The 17705-nt window shown below is 43.2% G+C and overlaps 1 protein-coding gene across 1 annotated transcript in view; it reads right to left on the bottom strand.

Annotated features, from left to right (window-relative positions):
* The window catches only part of LTK (leukocyte receptor tyrosine kinase), a 95612-nt gene that overhangs the window by 11873 nt on the left and 66034 nt on the right, over positions 1 to 17705 (bottom strand). The window contains exons 10-22 of the mRNA XM_076343516.1: positions 17064 to 17158; positions 11982 to 12083; positions 9812 to 9989; positions 9122 to 9272; positions 8260 to 8391; positions 7556 to 7712; positions 6494 to 6676; positions 5850 to 5948; positions 5200 to 5352; positions 4356 to 4466; positions 3519 to 3705; positions 2565 to 2655; positions 61 to 125 (exon numbers count right to left, since the gene is read on the bottom strand). Of these exons, the coding sequence (XP_076199631.1) occupies positions 61 to 125; positions 2565 to 2655; positions 3519 to 3705; positions 4356 to 4466; positions 5200 to 5352; positions 5850 to 5948; positions 6494 to 6676; positions 7556 to 7712; positions 8260 to 8391; positions 9122 to 9272; positions 9812 to 9989; positions 11982 to 12083; positions 17064 to 17158 (1704 nt within the window). The remainder of the gene's footprint in view (positions 1 to 60; positions 126 to 2564; positions 2656 to 3518; positions 3706 to 4355; positions 4467 to 5199; positions 5353 to 5849; positions 5949 to 6493; positions 6677 to 7555; positions 7713 to 8259; positions 8392 to 9121; positions 9273 to 9811; positions 9990 to 11981; positions 12084 to 17063; positions 17159 to 17705) is intronic.

Raw genomic sequence — 17705 nt, forward strand, 5'->3', positions numbered from 1 at the left:
ATTACCTGAATTAGTCCTTCTCCCCCTGCCCACCGTCAGTATAAAAACCTTAAACTATACCTGATAATCAATGCTTCCATCAGGAAATCCATCTCATCCTGCTCAGAGCAGACTTCTGGCAGGGTCTGTTGAGAAGTAAAGACGGTGAGGACCACCCCACCAAAGAATTGAGAACATTTAGGTGACCACCAAAGGAAAAAAGAAAAAAAACAGAAAAGAACAAGCATGTAACACGTGAATGACTTCAGGAACCTACGAGGAGGGCCTCATCTTTTCAGTGCCCAGTTTATTGGACTGCACGTGACCCATTTGGTAGTTAAAGTTAGAATAGGAAACTGGTGACCTACTTGGAGATTTTTTGTGTGCATTTAACTATATGCAGTGTTCTGGAGCAAAATAGCTTCAGGTACACATCAAGAAAGGCATTAGCTGGGGAATTACAAATCTAGTAAGCACTTTAAAATGACAGGTGTTAATTTATTCTCCCTTTTCTATATGTCCACGTTGCAACACATGCTTCCATGTCGTACGACACGTACAGTCACATGATTTAAATAATTGTGTCACGTGGCCTTACAGCTTTCTCTCCTGCCAGCAGATTTGGACAGCATCTGCCGCTGATAAACATGAATTGAGAGCGCAGGCAGCAGTAGAAGCAACGCCTGCTACTGTGCCCACTGTTTTAACATTACAGGATGGTTTGGCCACAGCTGTGTGTAGTGCCCACTGCCAAACTGCACGCAGAGAGGTGGGACGTTTACTGCTCAGCGTCGTGAGGCTGGCATGGAAACAATTCTTGTCATCAGCAGTGTGGGATACAGAAGACAGGGTTGCATTTTGCTATCTCAAATAAGTGATTGCTTCACACACGACAGTGCAGATGATCTATTAAATTGGTGGAATACTCACAAACAATATGTGGAGTATGTTGCAAATATATTTTTTAATTTATTCCCAGTCTGCACCTGCTTCTTCTGCAAAGTCAGATCAGGACTGATACGCTCCATCATAGAGCAAGGTGAGCACAGCCACAGCTTGGGCCCCATGGACACTCTACCAGTTTCCAGCCAGGGAGAAAAGCAGCCTTTTAATGATGTTCAGGGTGTTCACTTTACAGGGAACTGGGTGAACAAGGGGGCAGGCGGGCAGACAGGGCCCTAACAAGTAGCCATCATTGCTAAGACTTGCAAAACCGGTGACATCCTCACTGGGTTATCACAACTGAACAACATGCCGATCTACTTCTGTTTGCCACTGTGCTGTGGTGCTTCCTCCAGTCTGGACTGTGAAACTGGGTTGGGCTGTTACAACTGCTTGCTAGTGTCTGCTCTGGGTTTTCATGCACATTCGTTCAGTGGCACAGGGAAGTTATAACAAAATGCCATAGTGCATGATCCTTTCACTTTTTTTCTTTTTTAAAGAGGGTTTTGAAAGACAGGACGAATAACAATAGAACTTCTTTTTATTAATGAAATCTACGTTTTGCGCTGAACTCATAGAAGTAGAGTCGGTTCTCTGAGTCACAAGCTTATAAAAGAACAAAAGCAGGCTATGAGCATCTCTAACTTCTGGGCTGAGTAACTGACAAATCCTGAGGCAACAGCAGTAATTTCTCAGAAAACCAGCCTGTTATCTCCTGCCATTAATGTCATCGAAATTAGCATGATATCACAATATATATTCACAGCAGTGTATTTAACACTGCAATACTAAGAGACTACCTGGAAGTTTCACATATGGTAGACAAACACTACTCTCAGTATAAAGGAAATGTAATTGAGAAACAATACAAATTTTTAAATATGGTAATGTTATGTGAAAAACTTAGGAGAAAGCACTCAAAACCACTGAAATGCAGAAGTAATATATATAAACATTACTATAAATGTTTACTGTTTGCTGTCACATAAATGCTTCACACTAATATTTGCCAGGGCTTTCTTTTCTTTATACAAGATTTAGAAATCCCCTTCTAGTCCGCAATGCCCCCAAAATGTCTGCTTGTTGCTATTTTTTTCCCCTTAAGTTCCTTTTTTTCTTGGCTACTCAGATCTATAAAAATCATTGTGGCAGAAAAGCCATTGTGGCAGATTCTCTGCTGGGGTGAACTGATGGTTCTGTGCTGATTTCAAGGGAGCTACATTTATTTATGTTGATAGAGAATTTGTTATTTTATTTTAACTAATCATATTATGCAGTCTCCAGGTGACTAATTCACACAACTTCCCATCTGAGGGCATTGATTCTATCTCTCCTGAGCAACGGGAATGGAGTTTACAAAAGAGATTGCCCTTTTTAGATTCTCCTCCTAGTTAGATCACAACTTACAGCCATTAGGCATGCAGCAAACAAGACAGATGCTTCACTTTCAACCTGATGCTAGCGCCATACAGCTTAAAAATCAGTTTATAATTCCCGGATGCAGCAATGTGTGGAAACCTACCTCACACACATGCATATGTCATTATGCATGTGATGAATGTGACTCTCCAACTGGAATAGTAATAAAATAATATGGCTCTTATGGGCAGTTATTGTTGTATAAGAAATTTGTGGGTACTGACCTTGATAGCCACTTGAAGAGGGTTGGGATCCCCTGCAATGCCTACCACGGTCCCCTCATAAACCTCACCAAATGCACCATGTCCTAGTGCCCTGGAAGAAAAAAAGAGAGAACAGATGTTACTATGTCCCCGGATCTAGCACTGGCTGAGCTCTTCTCTTCATCCAGTCCAAGAACAGGAATAGAACCTGCTGTAAGAGATGGAATCAACAACAGAGTTTTGTTTTAATCTCAAAGCATCTGAAAATAACTTCTCAGTATTTTCTGTCACTGTCACTAAAGCAGGGAGATTGGATCCTTAATGGTTCTGAACAAATAAAGCAGCCTGCTCAATCCTAGGGTCCTATCACCAAGTATGGCAATAGCAAGGCAAGAAAGAACTGGAGAACAACAGAATAAGGTAGCTGCAAGCTGATGTCTTCAGGAGATGGTGTAAGACAGCACATAAGAACGATCAAGTTTTTCCTTCTAAAGTTTACATAACTTTGTTCAATATCATCTGGATGGCATGGAGCTGAAGAGCAACCTAGCATGTATTTCCTTGTGACAGGAAATTTCCTTGTGACAGGAAATGCTGAAAAAGAAATACTGCTACAGATTTGGAAGGGAGTTACTACCAGGTGGCAAGTGTAATCCAGGACATCATATAAAAACACAGAGGCGAAATGCCCTATGCTTTGTGTGGGAACATGGAACAGGAGACTCATGAACTTATACTTCTGCTTGAGAACTTTATGGAATCAAAATATCTTCGAGAACATAGTAAGTGTCACATCTGTCATGTTTTGGCTGGCTTGGACTACGTGCTTTCCAGTTAGTCAGACAGGTGGCCCTCGTTTTCTTGTCCTGGATACTTGATGATGAGTAAAACAAGCATGTGAGCCCTACCTCTGCCTTTGCTTCAGGCTGCATTTCCTGTCCTGTGCCAGAGAGCAACCCCTGCTGCAAGCCTTACCGAAGCAGAGAGATGTTCTTCCGTGGGATCTCCTTCAGCTCACTCAGAGTGGCGGCCTTCCCTGCAAAGCAGTAGTTGGGGTTGTAATCTGTCATGATGGCTGATGTGCGGATTTTGCTCAGTTTATATTCTGGGCTCTGCAGTCCTGCTCTGGCTCCTTCCAGCTGCTGCTTCTTAAGGTGATAAACTGGGGGTGGGGAGACAAATAAAAATGCACAAACAAGACAACACCTGGAGAGAAAACACAATGCTGGCCACACAGAACAGAAAGAAACCAACTCCGTAATTATAAATACTCAAGAAGTATCTTTAGCTTACCAGTATCACACTCTTCTCCATGCTCTGTAGTGATTTAATACTGGATATGCAGTCTTAGTCCTACAGAGTCCTAATCACCTGGGAGCAACTTAGGTTTCCTCTGCTTCTTTGTACCTTGGCTGAGGAAAGGCTGCTCCACAAGACACCTTGCTGGCATCGAATCCCAAAAAGCATACCATCTCCCTGAATTAATTATATGTTTAATTACAGACTGACTTCAGCGTATATAGCAGTGGCTGCTAAAGAAATGCCTGCTAAGAGGGCTTTGCAAGCTCTTTTCTCTGTAGCAAATACCAGAACAGAGCAGTTCTTGCCCTTTGGGATTATGCTTGTGCCTAACTGTGGGGTGGTGATGTTTCCTATGACTTCTTTCTCCCTGTCCCTCTCATCCATTTGGGAGACCACAACACTCTGGCTCCAAGTATTAAAAGTAGTAGCATGTGGTTGGATAGTCTCTTTTTGTCTAATTTAACTGGGAAAAGCCAAGTCAAAGGGTGATAAGGAGTAAGTGTTTCTTACTGATAGATAGGCTGCCACAAGAGAGGATCATTCCAAGCACCACAATCACAGCCACCACAGCTAGAAGGAGTGGGAGAGGAAGGTGTCCCTCTGGGATAGGACGCTGGGGCACTGGAAAAAAAAATAGAGGTGCATTAATCAGAAAACTGTAAAGCATCCCTCTCAAGGTTGCTCCCATTTCAGAAAACAATACAGAGATCACAGCCAGACCATCTTATAAAAATTACAGCAAATCCCTCTACAGCCCTGGAGGTTATAAAAATACCTAAATAATTTTAAAAACATTGTGAAGATAACAAACTAACTGATAAAACACAGACTGCTTATCCATTCTCCAGTTTTTTATTAATGGGTAACACCACCGCTACCAAGATGAAACTCTACAGTCTTGATGCTTTGGAGTTGCAAGAGACTGTGTCAGGAAATAACAGTGAATACCAGACATCAGCTGAACAGGCACAGTGGGAACCTGCTGTGGAAGGAAGTAATTTGTGGCTTAAATAACTCACCAGTAGGTGGTATGTTATACCGGAAAGGTATTGATGCTTAAATATCTGATACACTGTGCCCATTCAGGAAATTTACACTGTGTCTCTTTACAGATATTTTACCTCCTACCTAATCTAAACCTGAATTTTGGAGATGTTGATAGAGATGCAGCTCAGCGTGTAAGGAAAGGACATCAGGAATTTTCAGTCATATGTTTGACTGACATTTCTCATAACACAGTGTTCACTGGAGCCACCAGCTGTAACTTAGGGATTTGACCATCAAAAAAGCCAGGAGGAGAGACGAAACAAAGAATACAGACATTATGCAATGAGGATAAAATTCCACATCTTACCAGTGCAGGTGACGTTGTCGTTGGCTAGCACAGCCCCCATCTCACATTGGCAGACTGGCAGGTTGGTGTCAGGGTCCCGCTTACAGTTGTCTGAGTGGCAGTGGCTGCAGTTAAGATAGATCTGAACCTCCACCTCACCGTGACTCTCCATGGCTGAATGAGGAACCAAACACAACAGGCGGGTTTAGTTTAGCTTTTCCCATATTGTTCCGGTAAGGAAAAAAAATAGAGCAGGTACCTACAACTTCTCTCCTTCTCTGCAGCAGAGCAGATAGTCCAACACAGTGTGGACACATGTCATAAACCTTAGAGGGGCCAGGAGGGAAGAAAAGATTGGGTCCCTCAAGCAAACAGAAAGGTCTTGAAGTGAATTGACCTGGAAATGTCTGGGACTGAGGATATGCAGTTGAACTTGATGACTGGTGTCTCTCCTGGCTTAGAGATTGAGAGGAAAAAAGTCCCAGAGCACTATAGATGTATTTAAAGAAATGACCACAGCTAAAGATCTGGCCTGCAGAGTGACATATGCCTGAATGAAATCCATAAAAAGCAAACACAGGAGGAGAGGGATCAGGAAAGAGGAAAAAGAGAGGAAGAAGGAAGAAGGAGGAAGAAAAGAACTAAGAAGAATAAGAAGTAGTATATTGTACCTGCCAGGGGATGCAAGAAGATCTCTCCAATGGGGTTCACAAAAGAGATGCCATCCTGCCCACCAGCTGTGATATCATCATTATCAGAGGCATGTCCCCCTGGGGAAAGAAGAGTATGGCTAGCTGATCAGTGCTGCATGCTGCAAAAATGTGATGCCTCTGAAGGGCTGCATTCGTTCCTGGCTCTTGTCACCTGGGGTCATTCTGCAACCTTCCAGGGATAGATTAATATGTATAGCGTCCTTGATGGATAAATGCTCACTTGACCCAGCCAAGCCAGTACCAAGGCTAGTGAAGTGACTTTTTCCAATGTAGGTTTCTCAGTTCAGCAAGGTAAAAATATATTTGCTTTAAACAGAAAAAAGAAATGGAACATTTTCCCTGGGCAACTTGGGGACAAATGAAGGGATGATTCAGCACACCTTCCAAATACTAAATCACGCAGGAACACTTCTACAACCTTGATTTCCCCAATTAAAGAGAGATGGTGGAGAGTAGGGCAGGTTTCATACCATTCAGCTTGAAGTATCTGTGAATCATCTTCTGCAGTAGTGTACCTCTGCACTGAGAGCTCTAGCCCTTAACTGCAGGCGCTCTGAAGGGTACAAAACTAGACAGCATGACTATTCCTCCAACAGACCTACCTCTGTAGCCTCCGCCTCCTCCACCAGAAGTACAAGCTCCTCCTCCCCCACCGAAGCCACCAGAGGTGGCCCACTGGAGCTTGGCTAGTGCTGGGGGACAAGCTTGACCCCCTTCTCCACCTTCCAGAAGGGACTTCCCAGCCTGAGGAAGTAGAGTCTCATCTTGCCAGCCACCACCTCCACCTTCACAGTCAAAGAGTGAGAGAACAAAACAAGAACAGGTCAGGGAAGCACATGCAGAGGAAAGTAGGAGAGATACTGTAAAGAGACAGAGATTGGCCCGTATTAATTTCTTAAGTGCCTGCATTCAAGTTAACTCCTTCTTTAAGTGTAAGAGAATATACAGACAAGCTCCTTGTCGCCTTGGATAATAACAAAGTGGAAACCTAATGCACAACCTGTGGTACATGCTGCATAACCAGCACCTTAGCACCAATTTCTAGTGGCATTAGGGAAATAAGGAGCCCACCACTCCCCTTTGGGAGAACTGGTTAGGGCTTTCAGACATGCTGAGCTCCCCAGGGAAATAAAAAATAAACTGGATTTCCTCATCTCCCTCTAGTGGCCCCTCTATAAGGGTATTACAGCAGGAGATGGAGAACCACTGGACATTTTTGCCTCTTAGGAATGGATTCTAGGCACAGCTGTTACAAGATTATAAATGAGTTTCCCTTTCTGGTATAATTCCCGCAATATAATTCTTGTTAGGGTTTCAGGGGAGTAACAGGGAAAAAGTCTTTTCTTCGAGGCCATGGTTACAGTGTGGAGGACTGGGCTCCATCCCCCAAATATCATTTTCACTGAATCATTTCAAAGAAGAGAGGAGCCCTCCTATGGAATAGCCTCTACTGGAGCACTCATCACCTGTCCTGTGCATTCTCTTTTTATCTGGTGACACACCATATAAGAAGACATGCTTTACAGACTACCAGCATATTTCTAACAACTACTGCCACAGAAAAACTCAAAAAGACCAAAGAGAAGCCCCTCACTTCAAGCCTACAGGACAACTTGTGTATTCAGCCATCTGTTTCAGACCCTGTGTAGTTTTTAGTGTCTCACCTGCTGCCCCAGACCTCCCACTGACTCCAGGTACTGCAGTGCTGTTCTCAAATTGCTCCAGTGGTACGTCATCCAGGGAGCTGTCCTGAGCCTTCAGGTAGGCTTTTCCTCCTCCTCCTGCTGCGATGAGCAAAGGTTCGAAAATCCCATCCTTCTGCTGGAAAACCCCCCATCAAACATCAGAAAAACTTCACATCCCTTGGATATGTGAACTCACATAAACTCATCAAAAAGCATGAAAGCATCCCAAAGAAGAGTGGCCCGAGGCCAGGGCAATGCTACTGATTGTTTCTTAACTGCACCACAAAAATGTTTTACACAGTGTTTCTGTGTACAAAAATAACTGTTTAACTGAACACCAGGGGTTTTGGCGTTTTTTTTGGTAGGACTGCTACCACTATTAAAGTGGGATCCTGGTGTGATTTCCAGACCTGAGCTGTCAAGAACTGAGGAACCAGTTCAGCTAGCTTAGTGACAGCGACAAGTATGATCAAGGATATGAAAAGAGATAAAGAATTTAAAAAGACAAAAAGACAAAGAGAGACAGAAAGATAGGGAGGGAGGGAGAGAGGGAAAGAGAGGGGAGGGAGAGGGAGACTCCTTTTTCATCACCTTTTTTTAAGTATCATCTGCCATGATTGACCGTGAAAGCTAGTTGCTCTGTTGGACACTGCTCAGGCAGGATGCAAAGGGGAAATACTTACTCTAAAGATGTAGGTTGCTCCTCCTCCACCCCCACCTCCTCCAGCCCAGTCCTTCAGGTCCTTTTTTTTTTTGTAATCTTCTTCAATGAGAGATGACTCCCCTAAGCAGATCTTCTGGGTTTCAGGATTGCCCTGAAAGGAGACAAGAGATGCACTCAGATATCAACAAGAAGCAATACCAAAGAATTCATGCTGAAAAGAGGCAACTTTTGAGCCTATGCGATAAAAGGATTTTCAAATCATTGGGTCTAGCATTAGAAGATACATATGTAAGCATTCATGCCACCAATTTCTGTTTGTCATAAGTGGGCTTTTTGTCATTAATATGTCTAATACAGGGGCCACTGCAGTTAGTGGGAAGATTCCCATTGGTTTGGTAGGCTTTGGATTCAGACCTTAGTATTTAAACTTAGAGAGTATCTAACACAGCGCAGCCACAAGGCTGCTGGATGCTTCCATAAATAATATTAAATTATCTGAAATCCTGGCAGACAGAAAGAAACCTAGGCTGTGGAAAAATAAGAGAGGGAGCACACAACTCTCACCTACTAGCTCTCTGCTTAAAATAAGCAGAAGAAAACTGATGAAGAACTTATTTCAAATACCAGGAGCTTAAAGCAAAGCTCCTGTGGGCTTCATATTTGTTTGTGCATTTTGGGATTGTTTTTCTTTTCAGAGTTCTTTATATTTGTTTTGAGATTCTTTCTAACTTGGTTTATTGGTTCTTCCCAGTCTCCTGACTGGATTTCATTGCTGGATCCTGGGATTTCTATCTTTCATCACCAAACCTCAAGCCACCCACTGAATCTCACTGAATCATATCTGCAAAGCCTCTGCCCACATGTGCTTGTGCAGCCCTCACCCCAGGGCAGGCATCCTCCCCCTGCTGCCCCACTAAGATGTACAGCAGCTCATCTTTCTCCAGCTGGAAGGTGGCCGAGATGAAGACGCCATGGGACCTCTTATTGTGGTTCTTGGCTCCCTTTCCTCCAGCTGCTCCATAGGCAGAAATCCTGGAAGAAAAAGTAAGGAGTTAAAGAGGCAAATCTGACACTTCTCATCCCCAGAGCAACTCCATCTGCAAGCTCTCCCCAGCCTCCAATCCCAAACAGGCATTGCTCCAGAGCCGGCTCCCCTGCTGCAGCATCTCATGGCTATTCTTTGTCTGAGACCCACGCAGACAAGGCTGCTCAAGAGGATAGACCAACTCTACACCAGAGCACTGGAGACGGAAACTTCAGGAGTAAATAGCATGAGCTGGTGTAGCCAAATCTAGAAGACCAAGGCTTCAGGACTGAAGTGATGGCAGCACTTCCACTTGACCACATGCCCACAGTCACTCCTGTTCTGACGTCTTCTAAGTCACCACTCCACCTGTCCATGCTTTGTGGTAGCTCAGACACAGATCCTTACAGCTACCGCTCCTATTTCTCTCAGTTCACTGCCCCCTCCACCCACTCAATACAGATGGTCTCACAGTTATGCTTGCTGAAACTCCACAAACAAAAAGTAGTTAAACGTGGCTGCCTCTCCAGCACACACCAATACTCACCTGTATCGGTTTGTGGCTGGCACTCTCCAGACTTGCACTCCCCGGAGCCTGCCCTCTTTCTCCACAGTCACTGACACATTGCTGTTCCTATAGGCACTGTTGCACTGAGCTTGAGTTGGCCCATGTGGACCACTGGCACCACACGTTGTGAACCACCAGAGAACAACAGATGTGTCCCCTGTGACCAAAACAGAAAGGGTTGGGGCAGGTGCGAGCTTCCCTTTATTTCTCAGACATGTGCAATAACTCACAGAACTATATAACCAAAGGGCAAGTGCCATTGAAACAAACAACTGTTCCTGTTGGTATCTTTCCTTAATGATCCTTCGATAACAAAATTCACATTATTATTCACAAAGAACATTAATGATTTTTATATAAAAAACAGATGATCAAGAGAAAGACTATGCTGCAGCAGTATATGCTATCTACAGGGCTTTAAAACTCAATATGTTTATTTGATCACATGCTTATTATTATAATCATACAAAAAAAATGCTTAAACTTGCATTTACAGTGTTGAGGACTTGAAAGCCAGTACATGCTAAACTTAAATTTATCTGTTCAACTTCAATGCAGCTCCCTCGTAATACAATCCACTAAGATCCACCATTAATTATATGATCACAGAGTACTTATATTATCCCAACTTTATTCTAGTCATAGCACAACTACTGCTCTGTATATAGTCACTGTTTGCTTTTTTCCCCTCTCACCTTATTTCCTGCACGCTATTTAATAAATCATGGACTGCAAATAAACCCCATCAATTGGAGGGAGGGGACTTCTGAGAAGGGGTTTATCCAAGTGTCTCACAGACATTATCAGATTTCTCTTCTCAGTGCCAGTATGAAGCAAGGAGATATTAGTCAACTTTCCAGATGAGAACCGAAGCATATATATAGAAATAAAAGTTGAAAACATCTGCCATTATGGCTAGTGACCATCTGTGAAAGGTGGTGAAAGTTTTAAGTAAGTGACTTGTCTCAGGCTTGCACAAGAACCCTGTGGCAGCAGCAACAGTCGGGAGGACAGCCTCTTGCCACTTTCAGTAGGGGCCCTTTTCCTCCAAGCAAATTTTTTCCTGTCTCTCATTAGGCATTATTCTTTTGTTTCTACAACAACGCAGCAGATAACCATCTCCTCCATTTCACAACCCTTGTCCAAGACCCAAACATATCCATCTTGTCCAGTGAATGAGATGAGGCTTAAGAATAAAACTATTCAATAATGTATCTAAAAACTGTATGATGCAGTGCATGCACAAGGCCAGAGTCAGAAGTAGAACTGTTTAAGAGCTGGATGATTAAAATAGCAGTAAAAATCACAAACTTTTGAAAGAAAAATTCTAATCTTGTTTAAAGGAAAAGGCAAGCAAAACTATTCCCAACAGATGTCACCCTGTGAACACGTAGATGGATCATTGGGGTAAGAGTGTTAGCTACATTACAGAAATCTCTGCCCCCTGAGCTAACAGGAACTGACAGCAGTACAGATTGTCACATTTCAGGTGGACATAGTCTTCAGGAGGTGGTGCAGTCACACACAGGTATTTGTTGGCAGCAAAGCAGCCTCAAGTACAACCTCTCCCGCTCAGGCCCTCCTTTAGACAGCTCTTCTCACCCACACAGTTATTATCTGTCCTCCAGAGTGGCAGTCTCTACTGCTATCAGTAAACTGGTCCCCAGTATCCCCTGTTCTCCTAGTTTTTAATCCAGTTTTTCTCCTCAGTGGATTTCCAGATCCTCACTTCCCCTCCCTGGATCTTCATCTTTACACCCCTATTCTCCACTCATTAGGTTCAGCTTCACTGCCCACCAAGTCCCAGTAAATCTCTTTCTATCCCCAGCTTTCTGTACTGGTCTACACCTTTTGCTCCTGTGCTGGCTTTTGTGCACTCTGAATTTGAGTCATGCAGCTTCTGCTTTTACTTAAAGCTTCTTTACTTAATGATTCTGCTTTTCTTTAAGGCGGTCCTGCTGTTTAAGGACTGGTGAGTTGGGATCCAGCAAACTGCTGCCCTATAGCCAAACATGGTCTCCACATATTTGGGATGGATTATATTTAGTTGCCCTGTTGCTATAGGGCAGGCAAATCACACACAGGAGATGATAGGAAGGGAGCCACCTTTTATAGCCAAGAGACAGGTTTTCAGTACTGAATCATGTACCTGGGAGGGAGGGCTCTTCCAGGGGGTTCAGAAGATGCTCATCCAGGATACTAATCTCCCGTGGGTACTGGCGCTTCCCACCAAAATGATTTGGTTGTCTTCCTGTAATAGTTTGTAGAATGGATGAGAGAGATGGGAGGATGGTAGAAAAGAGAGAGAGAAAATTTAAAGATCACATGAATGAACCAAGTACAATAATACCTTGGGCAGAAATGGTGTTTTAAACAATCATATTTTTTTATTATTCTTTTGGGCCCATGTTTTGGGTTAGCTACTTGTATTTGTGCTGAAATCAATGGGTCTTCACAACACAAGCTCTCCATGTTATCCTATGCAGGCTCACCTGCAGGATAAGCTCCTTGGCCAGCAAATTGCACTGGCTGTGCACAAGAGACTTCAGGAAAAACATAGTGTGGGAGAACAGATACCACGTATTGATGCTCTGCTGGTCAAAGGGGCAGGTGACAATTCTGGACAGGCAAACGAGTGGAGTTGTAAAGGAGAGTGAGAGCAAAAATTGTTATCTTTGGTTCTGAATGGCATCATGGTAAGTAAACCAGCCTAACAGATAGCTCCCCTCTCAGCAACCAACTTTGAGCACCTCAGACCTTGCTTAGAGAACAAAATACCAAATAAAATTACAAGTCTCACTAACATACACAGTTAAGAAACAGCAGCATACCCTTGACACAAGCTGTAAATCTTTGGACAAAGCTTTTTGAAAAACACAGAACAAAATGCTACATTTCTGACCAGTGAAACAGGCCTTTAAAAATCAGCCATTTCTCAGAGAGGAGGGACTTCAAAGCAATTGCTGATCCAAAGCATCTGAATGCATTGAGAACATCACACAACCAAAGCTGCCTTACAACAAGAAAAAGTAATAGCTGAACCCTTGTCTTATAATCTGCAAGCATCCTGTTTCAATAGTTAAATTACCCATTTTATGCAGATCTTTGATTGGAAGGTCTCTGTAAGGAAAAGGAGACTTCCATTTTATGAGCCCTCAGTTAATTTAATACTGAACATTTTTCATTAGTTGAAAAACATTACAAATATTTCAATTTGTTCCAGTGAGAGAATCTAACAGCTGTTTGATGCTCTATTCAAAAGAGGCTCACTCAGTTCCAGCTGGACAATTATCTCTGCCGCAAAGCCACTGCTCTAAATAGCGATAATTAACACCCTTGTTAGCTGTGTCAGAAAGGCCAAATAACTAATTGAAGCATGGAGACCTTACTGAGCTTTTACTCCTGAGAATATTCCCCCCAGGTCTGACTGAAAGCACATTGATGGACGGAAGCAAAAGGGAGCTTTGTACTGACACACTCTGTTCATACTGAGATAGAGAACTTCAATGGATGGAGTTGTCAAGCCAGCGAAAAATGAAATTAACTCAAAACAAATGATCTGGATCAAAGACAAGAAGGAAAACCAAATGAAAAGACAATGCATGGCCAGAAAAGATGCTTGGTCTCCCAAGGCCTGCACTGAATTATGAATCCCAAAGGTCACAACAGTTTCAGATACTTAGAGACATACAAGAAGTTATGTTTGCCAGAGCAAAGGAATGTAAATCACTCTCTGAAATAGAGAGTCAGTCTGTGTGTCTGCATGGATTTTTTTGCAGCATCCCAACTGAGTATCCTAAGGCAATGCCTCGTTTCCAAACAAACAATCTTTCTTCCTTCTCCAAACAGTCTCAAACCCTCAATGCACTGGAAGAAAGCTTCTGTCTCCTCCATGCTCAGCAGCAGACAAACTGCAAGACAGGGTGAGCATCACCCTGTCCACATGAGCCATTAACTCTTAGAAGGCTGATATTTTATGCACTGTCAGATGTGAATTTGTAAGGTGGCATTTTCTACGAACATGGTGTAGCCCTGGGATGCAGGGGCTGGTGCTCCAGTCTATTTTAGCTTCCACTTCCTCCTCTGACAGCCAACATGTTGACTGTAAGTGAACAGAAGGGAACAAGACTTAATTCATATTAAGGTGTACCTGTATCAGAAAAATATGAAGAGTACAGGACTCCTTTCTCCAGGATTTAGCTAATGCTGTTGATTTTCACACTGAAAAGGGACAGAGGGAAGTGTAAAGGAGAAAGACAGGGCATCTCCTGCAGGCAAAGAGCTAAAGTAACTCAGTCCTACTTCGCTGTCTCTGGGACTGTAATGAAAAAAGATTTAGCGGTCCTGGGGCCAGTATTAATCAGAGTAAGGTGCCTCACAGGATCCTCAGAGTGTGCATGGTCTCCTCAGAGATCTCACCTTACTGATGCAGGTTGGAGTATTCCTGGAAGCCTCTCCAGCTTGTCCTGGAGTGGGACAGAGAATGAGGAAGCTGCACCAACTTCCCCCTTCCCCATCCCTTTGGTTGATCTATTGCATTTCTAGTCAACACCTTCTTAAATCAGCAAAATGAGGCAGTAATGAGGCTTGAACCACCCCCCACCATCCACCTCAAGCAATGAGACTGGCAGGTCAACAGAACCAGACTTTGCTGGGTCGGGGACTCCAAAGTCAAAAACTAGAGAGATGTTACACAAAAGCTCTCTTTGGACAGTCTTGCCATTTATAAACCAGTCTTCTGGGAAATTGTAAATGATGCACAGAATGAAATGTAATCCCTAGGGTCAGGGCAGTAGAGCACACTTTGATAGACCACAGACCTGTGATCTTAATTGGAACAATATAATGCTCAGAGCACCAAAAGGTAATAGTAAAAGCAGTGACCACATAAGCACTGAGGAAGGCAACAATCAGCACTCTATTTGCCGAGCCAGCCCATGTTTTCATATTTAGACATTCAATAGTCAGACCTCTTCCTATTAAGGCACTAGTTCACTAAAATGATAAAATATCTTTATGCCTGTCCCCTAAAAGTTCTCACAACAAACCAGACCCATGTCATCTGGTCTGTGACATCATCTTATACAAGATGATTGTACGAACCAGAAGATGGTTTCATCTCACCTTTTTCACAGGGAAAACATCTGTCACTGCCCAGGAGCTGCCATCCAAAGAATGGTCTGTTTGGTTTTTGTCCTTATTGATGTCCCCTGAGCTGCCCTCACTACCCACTTGTTTTCCTCCTAAATCTTACTGAATCTTTCCTCTCGATTTTGAGGTATATGGAAAACCTCACCTTCTTTCCCAGCTTGCATACAGACAAGCAGTGTTTTCGGGGTCTGCACTGGGTTTTGTAGAGCAATTGAACTACAGGATTTAAATAGAGGGAGAAAATAATATTTACATCCTAGCAAGCAGCAAATTCTTCCTTCCTGCCATACATCCTTCCTGCTGCCCTCATGCAAAGAATTCACTGCTTGGATCTTAATTGGCTCCATCTCTGACATCTGAAACCTCTCCTTGCCAGGGAGAAATAATTTCATTACTGAAAACACAACAGAGCTGCTGGGTTTCTCTGCAACCTAACTGAATTAAAGTCATGAGAAGACAAATGCAAGGGGGTTGCTTTCAGAGGCGAGAAAACATCAATTTGCAAAGAGGATTCAAGGAACAGTGGCAAGTGCAAGGCTTCCGAGAAACATGTTTCCTTCATGATGCCTTTCTTCTGCATGAGTCACACATCTCTGGGTCACACCTTCAGATGGGGTAAGTGGCAGCTGCTCCTGGACATCAGTGCGATTTATACTAATTGAAAATGAGGAGCAACTTGGGCGATCTAATGGGCAAGCTCTGAAACACTGCTGCAGCGGCATTTAAGCCCCACCTATTTACCAAAGGATATATCCCTACACCAGAGCCAGCAAAATGTCTGCAGGTAAACTGGAGGCTGTATTTGCTCTCAGGAGGGCAGTAAACCCCAGCAGTTGGGTGCACATCAGCTGGCACAAGAGCATCTGGAATCACTCCCTTCGGTTTCCTCAAAAGATTTCAAAACAAAGTGTTAGCATGGAGGTCCCAAAGTGTTTGGGAGCCAGGGGTGTTAAGGAGCTGGAGTGAACAAATGACAGTACCATCAAGGAACATCTCTTCCTCTTAATTTCAAATTAAAATGTGCATGCTCAGCATTTTATAGAAGGGTGGTTTCAGTGCCCACAGAACAAAGGGACAGAGAACAGGAGACTGAATCAGACAAAGGTGGGAGGGAAAAGGGGCTTTTGTTAATGAACTTTTAACACGTCTGTTTTGACATAAGCCTTCCCACATGTTATGTTAGGCTGCAGCTAGCCTCTGCAGGGACACGTTATTACCCTAAATGCTGACATACTGCGTGTGGTGACACATGAAGAGTGGCACAGGCCCAGTGATGCACATTTTGTTTGCAACACAAGTCACAATTCAAGTGCTGCATCTTCACCAGTTCCTTTATAACAGAGCATATAGGTCTTCTCACCAAGGATAAAAAGAAGGCAGTTTCTAATATTTGCAAGTGGTTCAAGTATCCAACCTCTCTTTCCACTTGCCCACTAAGAAAATCCAGCTCTTGCTAACATACTTCAGAGGGTAGCACTGGCTCCATTTTGCAGTGGAATACATTGTCGCGTTCGCAGTAATGAAGAAAAGGAAAGCATGTCTATTAGGTATCTGGCAGTGACAGTTGATGTACCTCCTTGCAGGGTAAAACAAACTTGTTGCAATAATCTAAACTTTACTGTCAGAGAGTCACTTTATTCCTTCATTTTCTTCCTTCCCTCCACTAAAATATGGTGACTTTCCCCTTTGATTTCCACAAATTCCCTTCAGCTATCAATTGCCAGGGTGCATAGGTCAGCAGGGACTGCTAAAGAACAGTGTGATGTAATCCTTCCATTTAGGGGCTAAGGAATAACTCCAGTGTTTCTTGCCAAGACACACAGACAGGTCTCAACTATGTGCTACAGGACATCCCAGATTAGAGAAAAAAAGAGCACTAGGAGACACTGACACACTGTAAAAATTGTCTCCACTAGCAATCTGCAGTAGGTCTGAGATAAAATGGCATTGTGCTGTGAAAAGCTAACACAAATGATCCGTGTGCACTCTGTGGGGGAAACAGAGCGTGTGTGTCTTGGATCTGTGGGATGCTGATTATGCTACTCATTCTTTAAGGGATTCTGCAACATTTGTGGCTCACCGTCAGTGAAGCAGTTCAGTCCAAATGTAATATTGTCGATAGCAATGTCAGCTTGGGAATTCCAGCCCCAGGTTGCCAGGAGTTGCAGTTGAAACCTTTGCAATAAGACAGAAGTTTTAGAGAAGACAGACAAAGGGGCAGGGAGGGGAAAAAAAACCCTAAAAATACAATGTTCCCTTATCATCGAATCATGATCATCACTATTTAGAATATTTCCTCCAGACAAGCCCAGCTGAGCAGCCAAAAGGACTTGCTAGAAATCTTATCCACACATCAACAGTTAGTAATGACCAACCAACATTCATATAATGCCACATTTCACTGGGGAACAAGAATGTACTTCCCCTGCTATCTGCACACACATGTAGAAACACAAGCTGCTGTCCCTCAGTAATATTTATACATGGACAATCATCCTTATTCAATTGCTATAAACGGTAAGAGAGTTAGACATGTGCAAAAGGGAAGGGAAAAAAGAATCTCATTCTTTCCATCACCAAAGAGATAGTCAGAATAAAACCTGAACAGAACAACAATATCCAAATGGACAGGAATCTTGGGCCTGATCCTCAGCCAATGTAGCTCAACAGGGTGACATGAGTTTATTTCAGCTGAAGGTCAGAAAATTTTAAATTTCAGCCA

Source organism: Aptenodytes patagonicus, chromosome 7 (assembly GCF_965638725.1).
Source record: "Aptenodytes patagonicus chromosome 7, bAptPat1.pri.cur, whole genome shotgun sequence".
Lineage (NCBI taxonomy): Eukaryota > Metazoa > Chordata > Aves > Sphenisciformes > Spheniscidae > Aptenodytes > Aptenodytes patagonicus.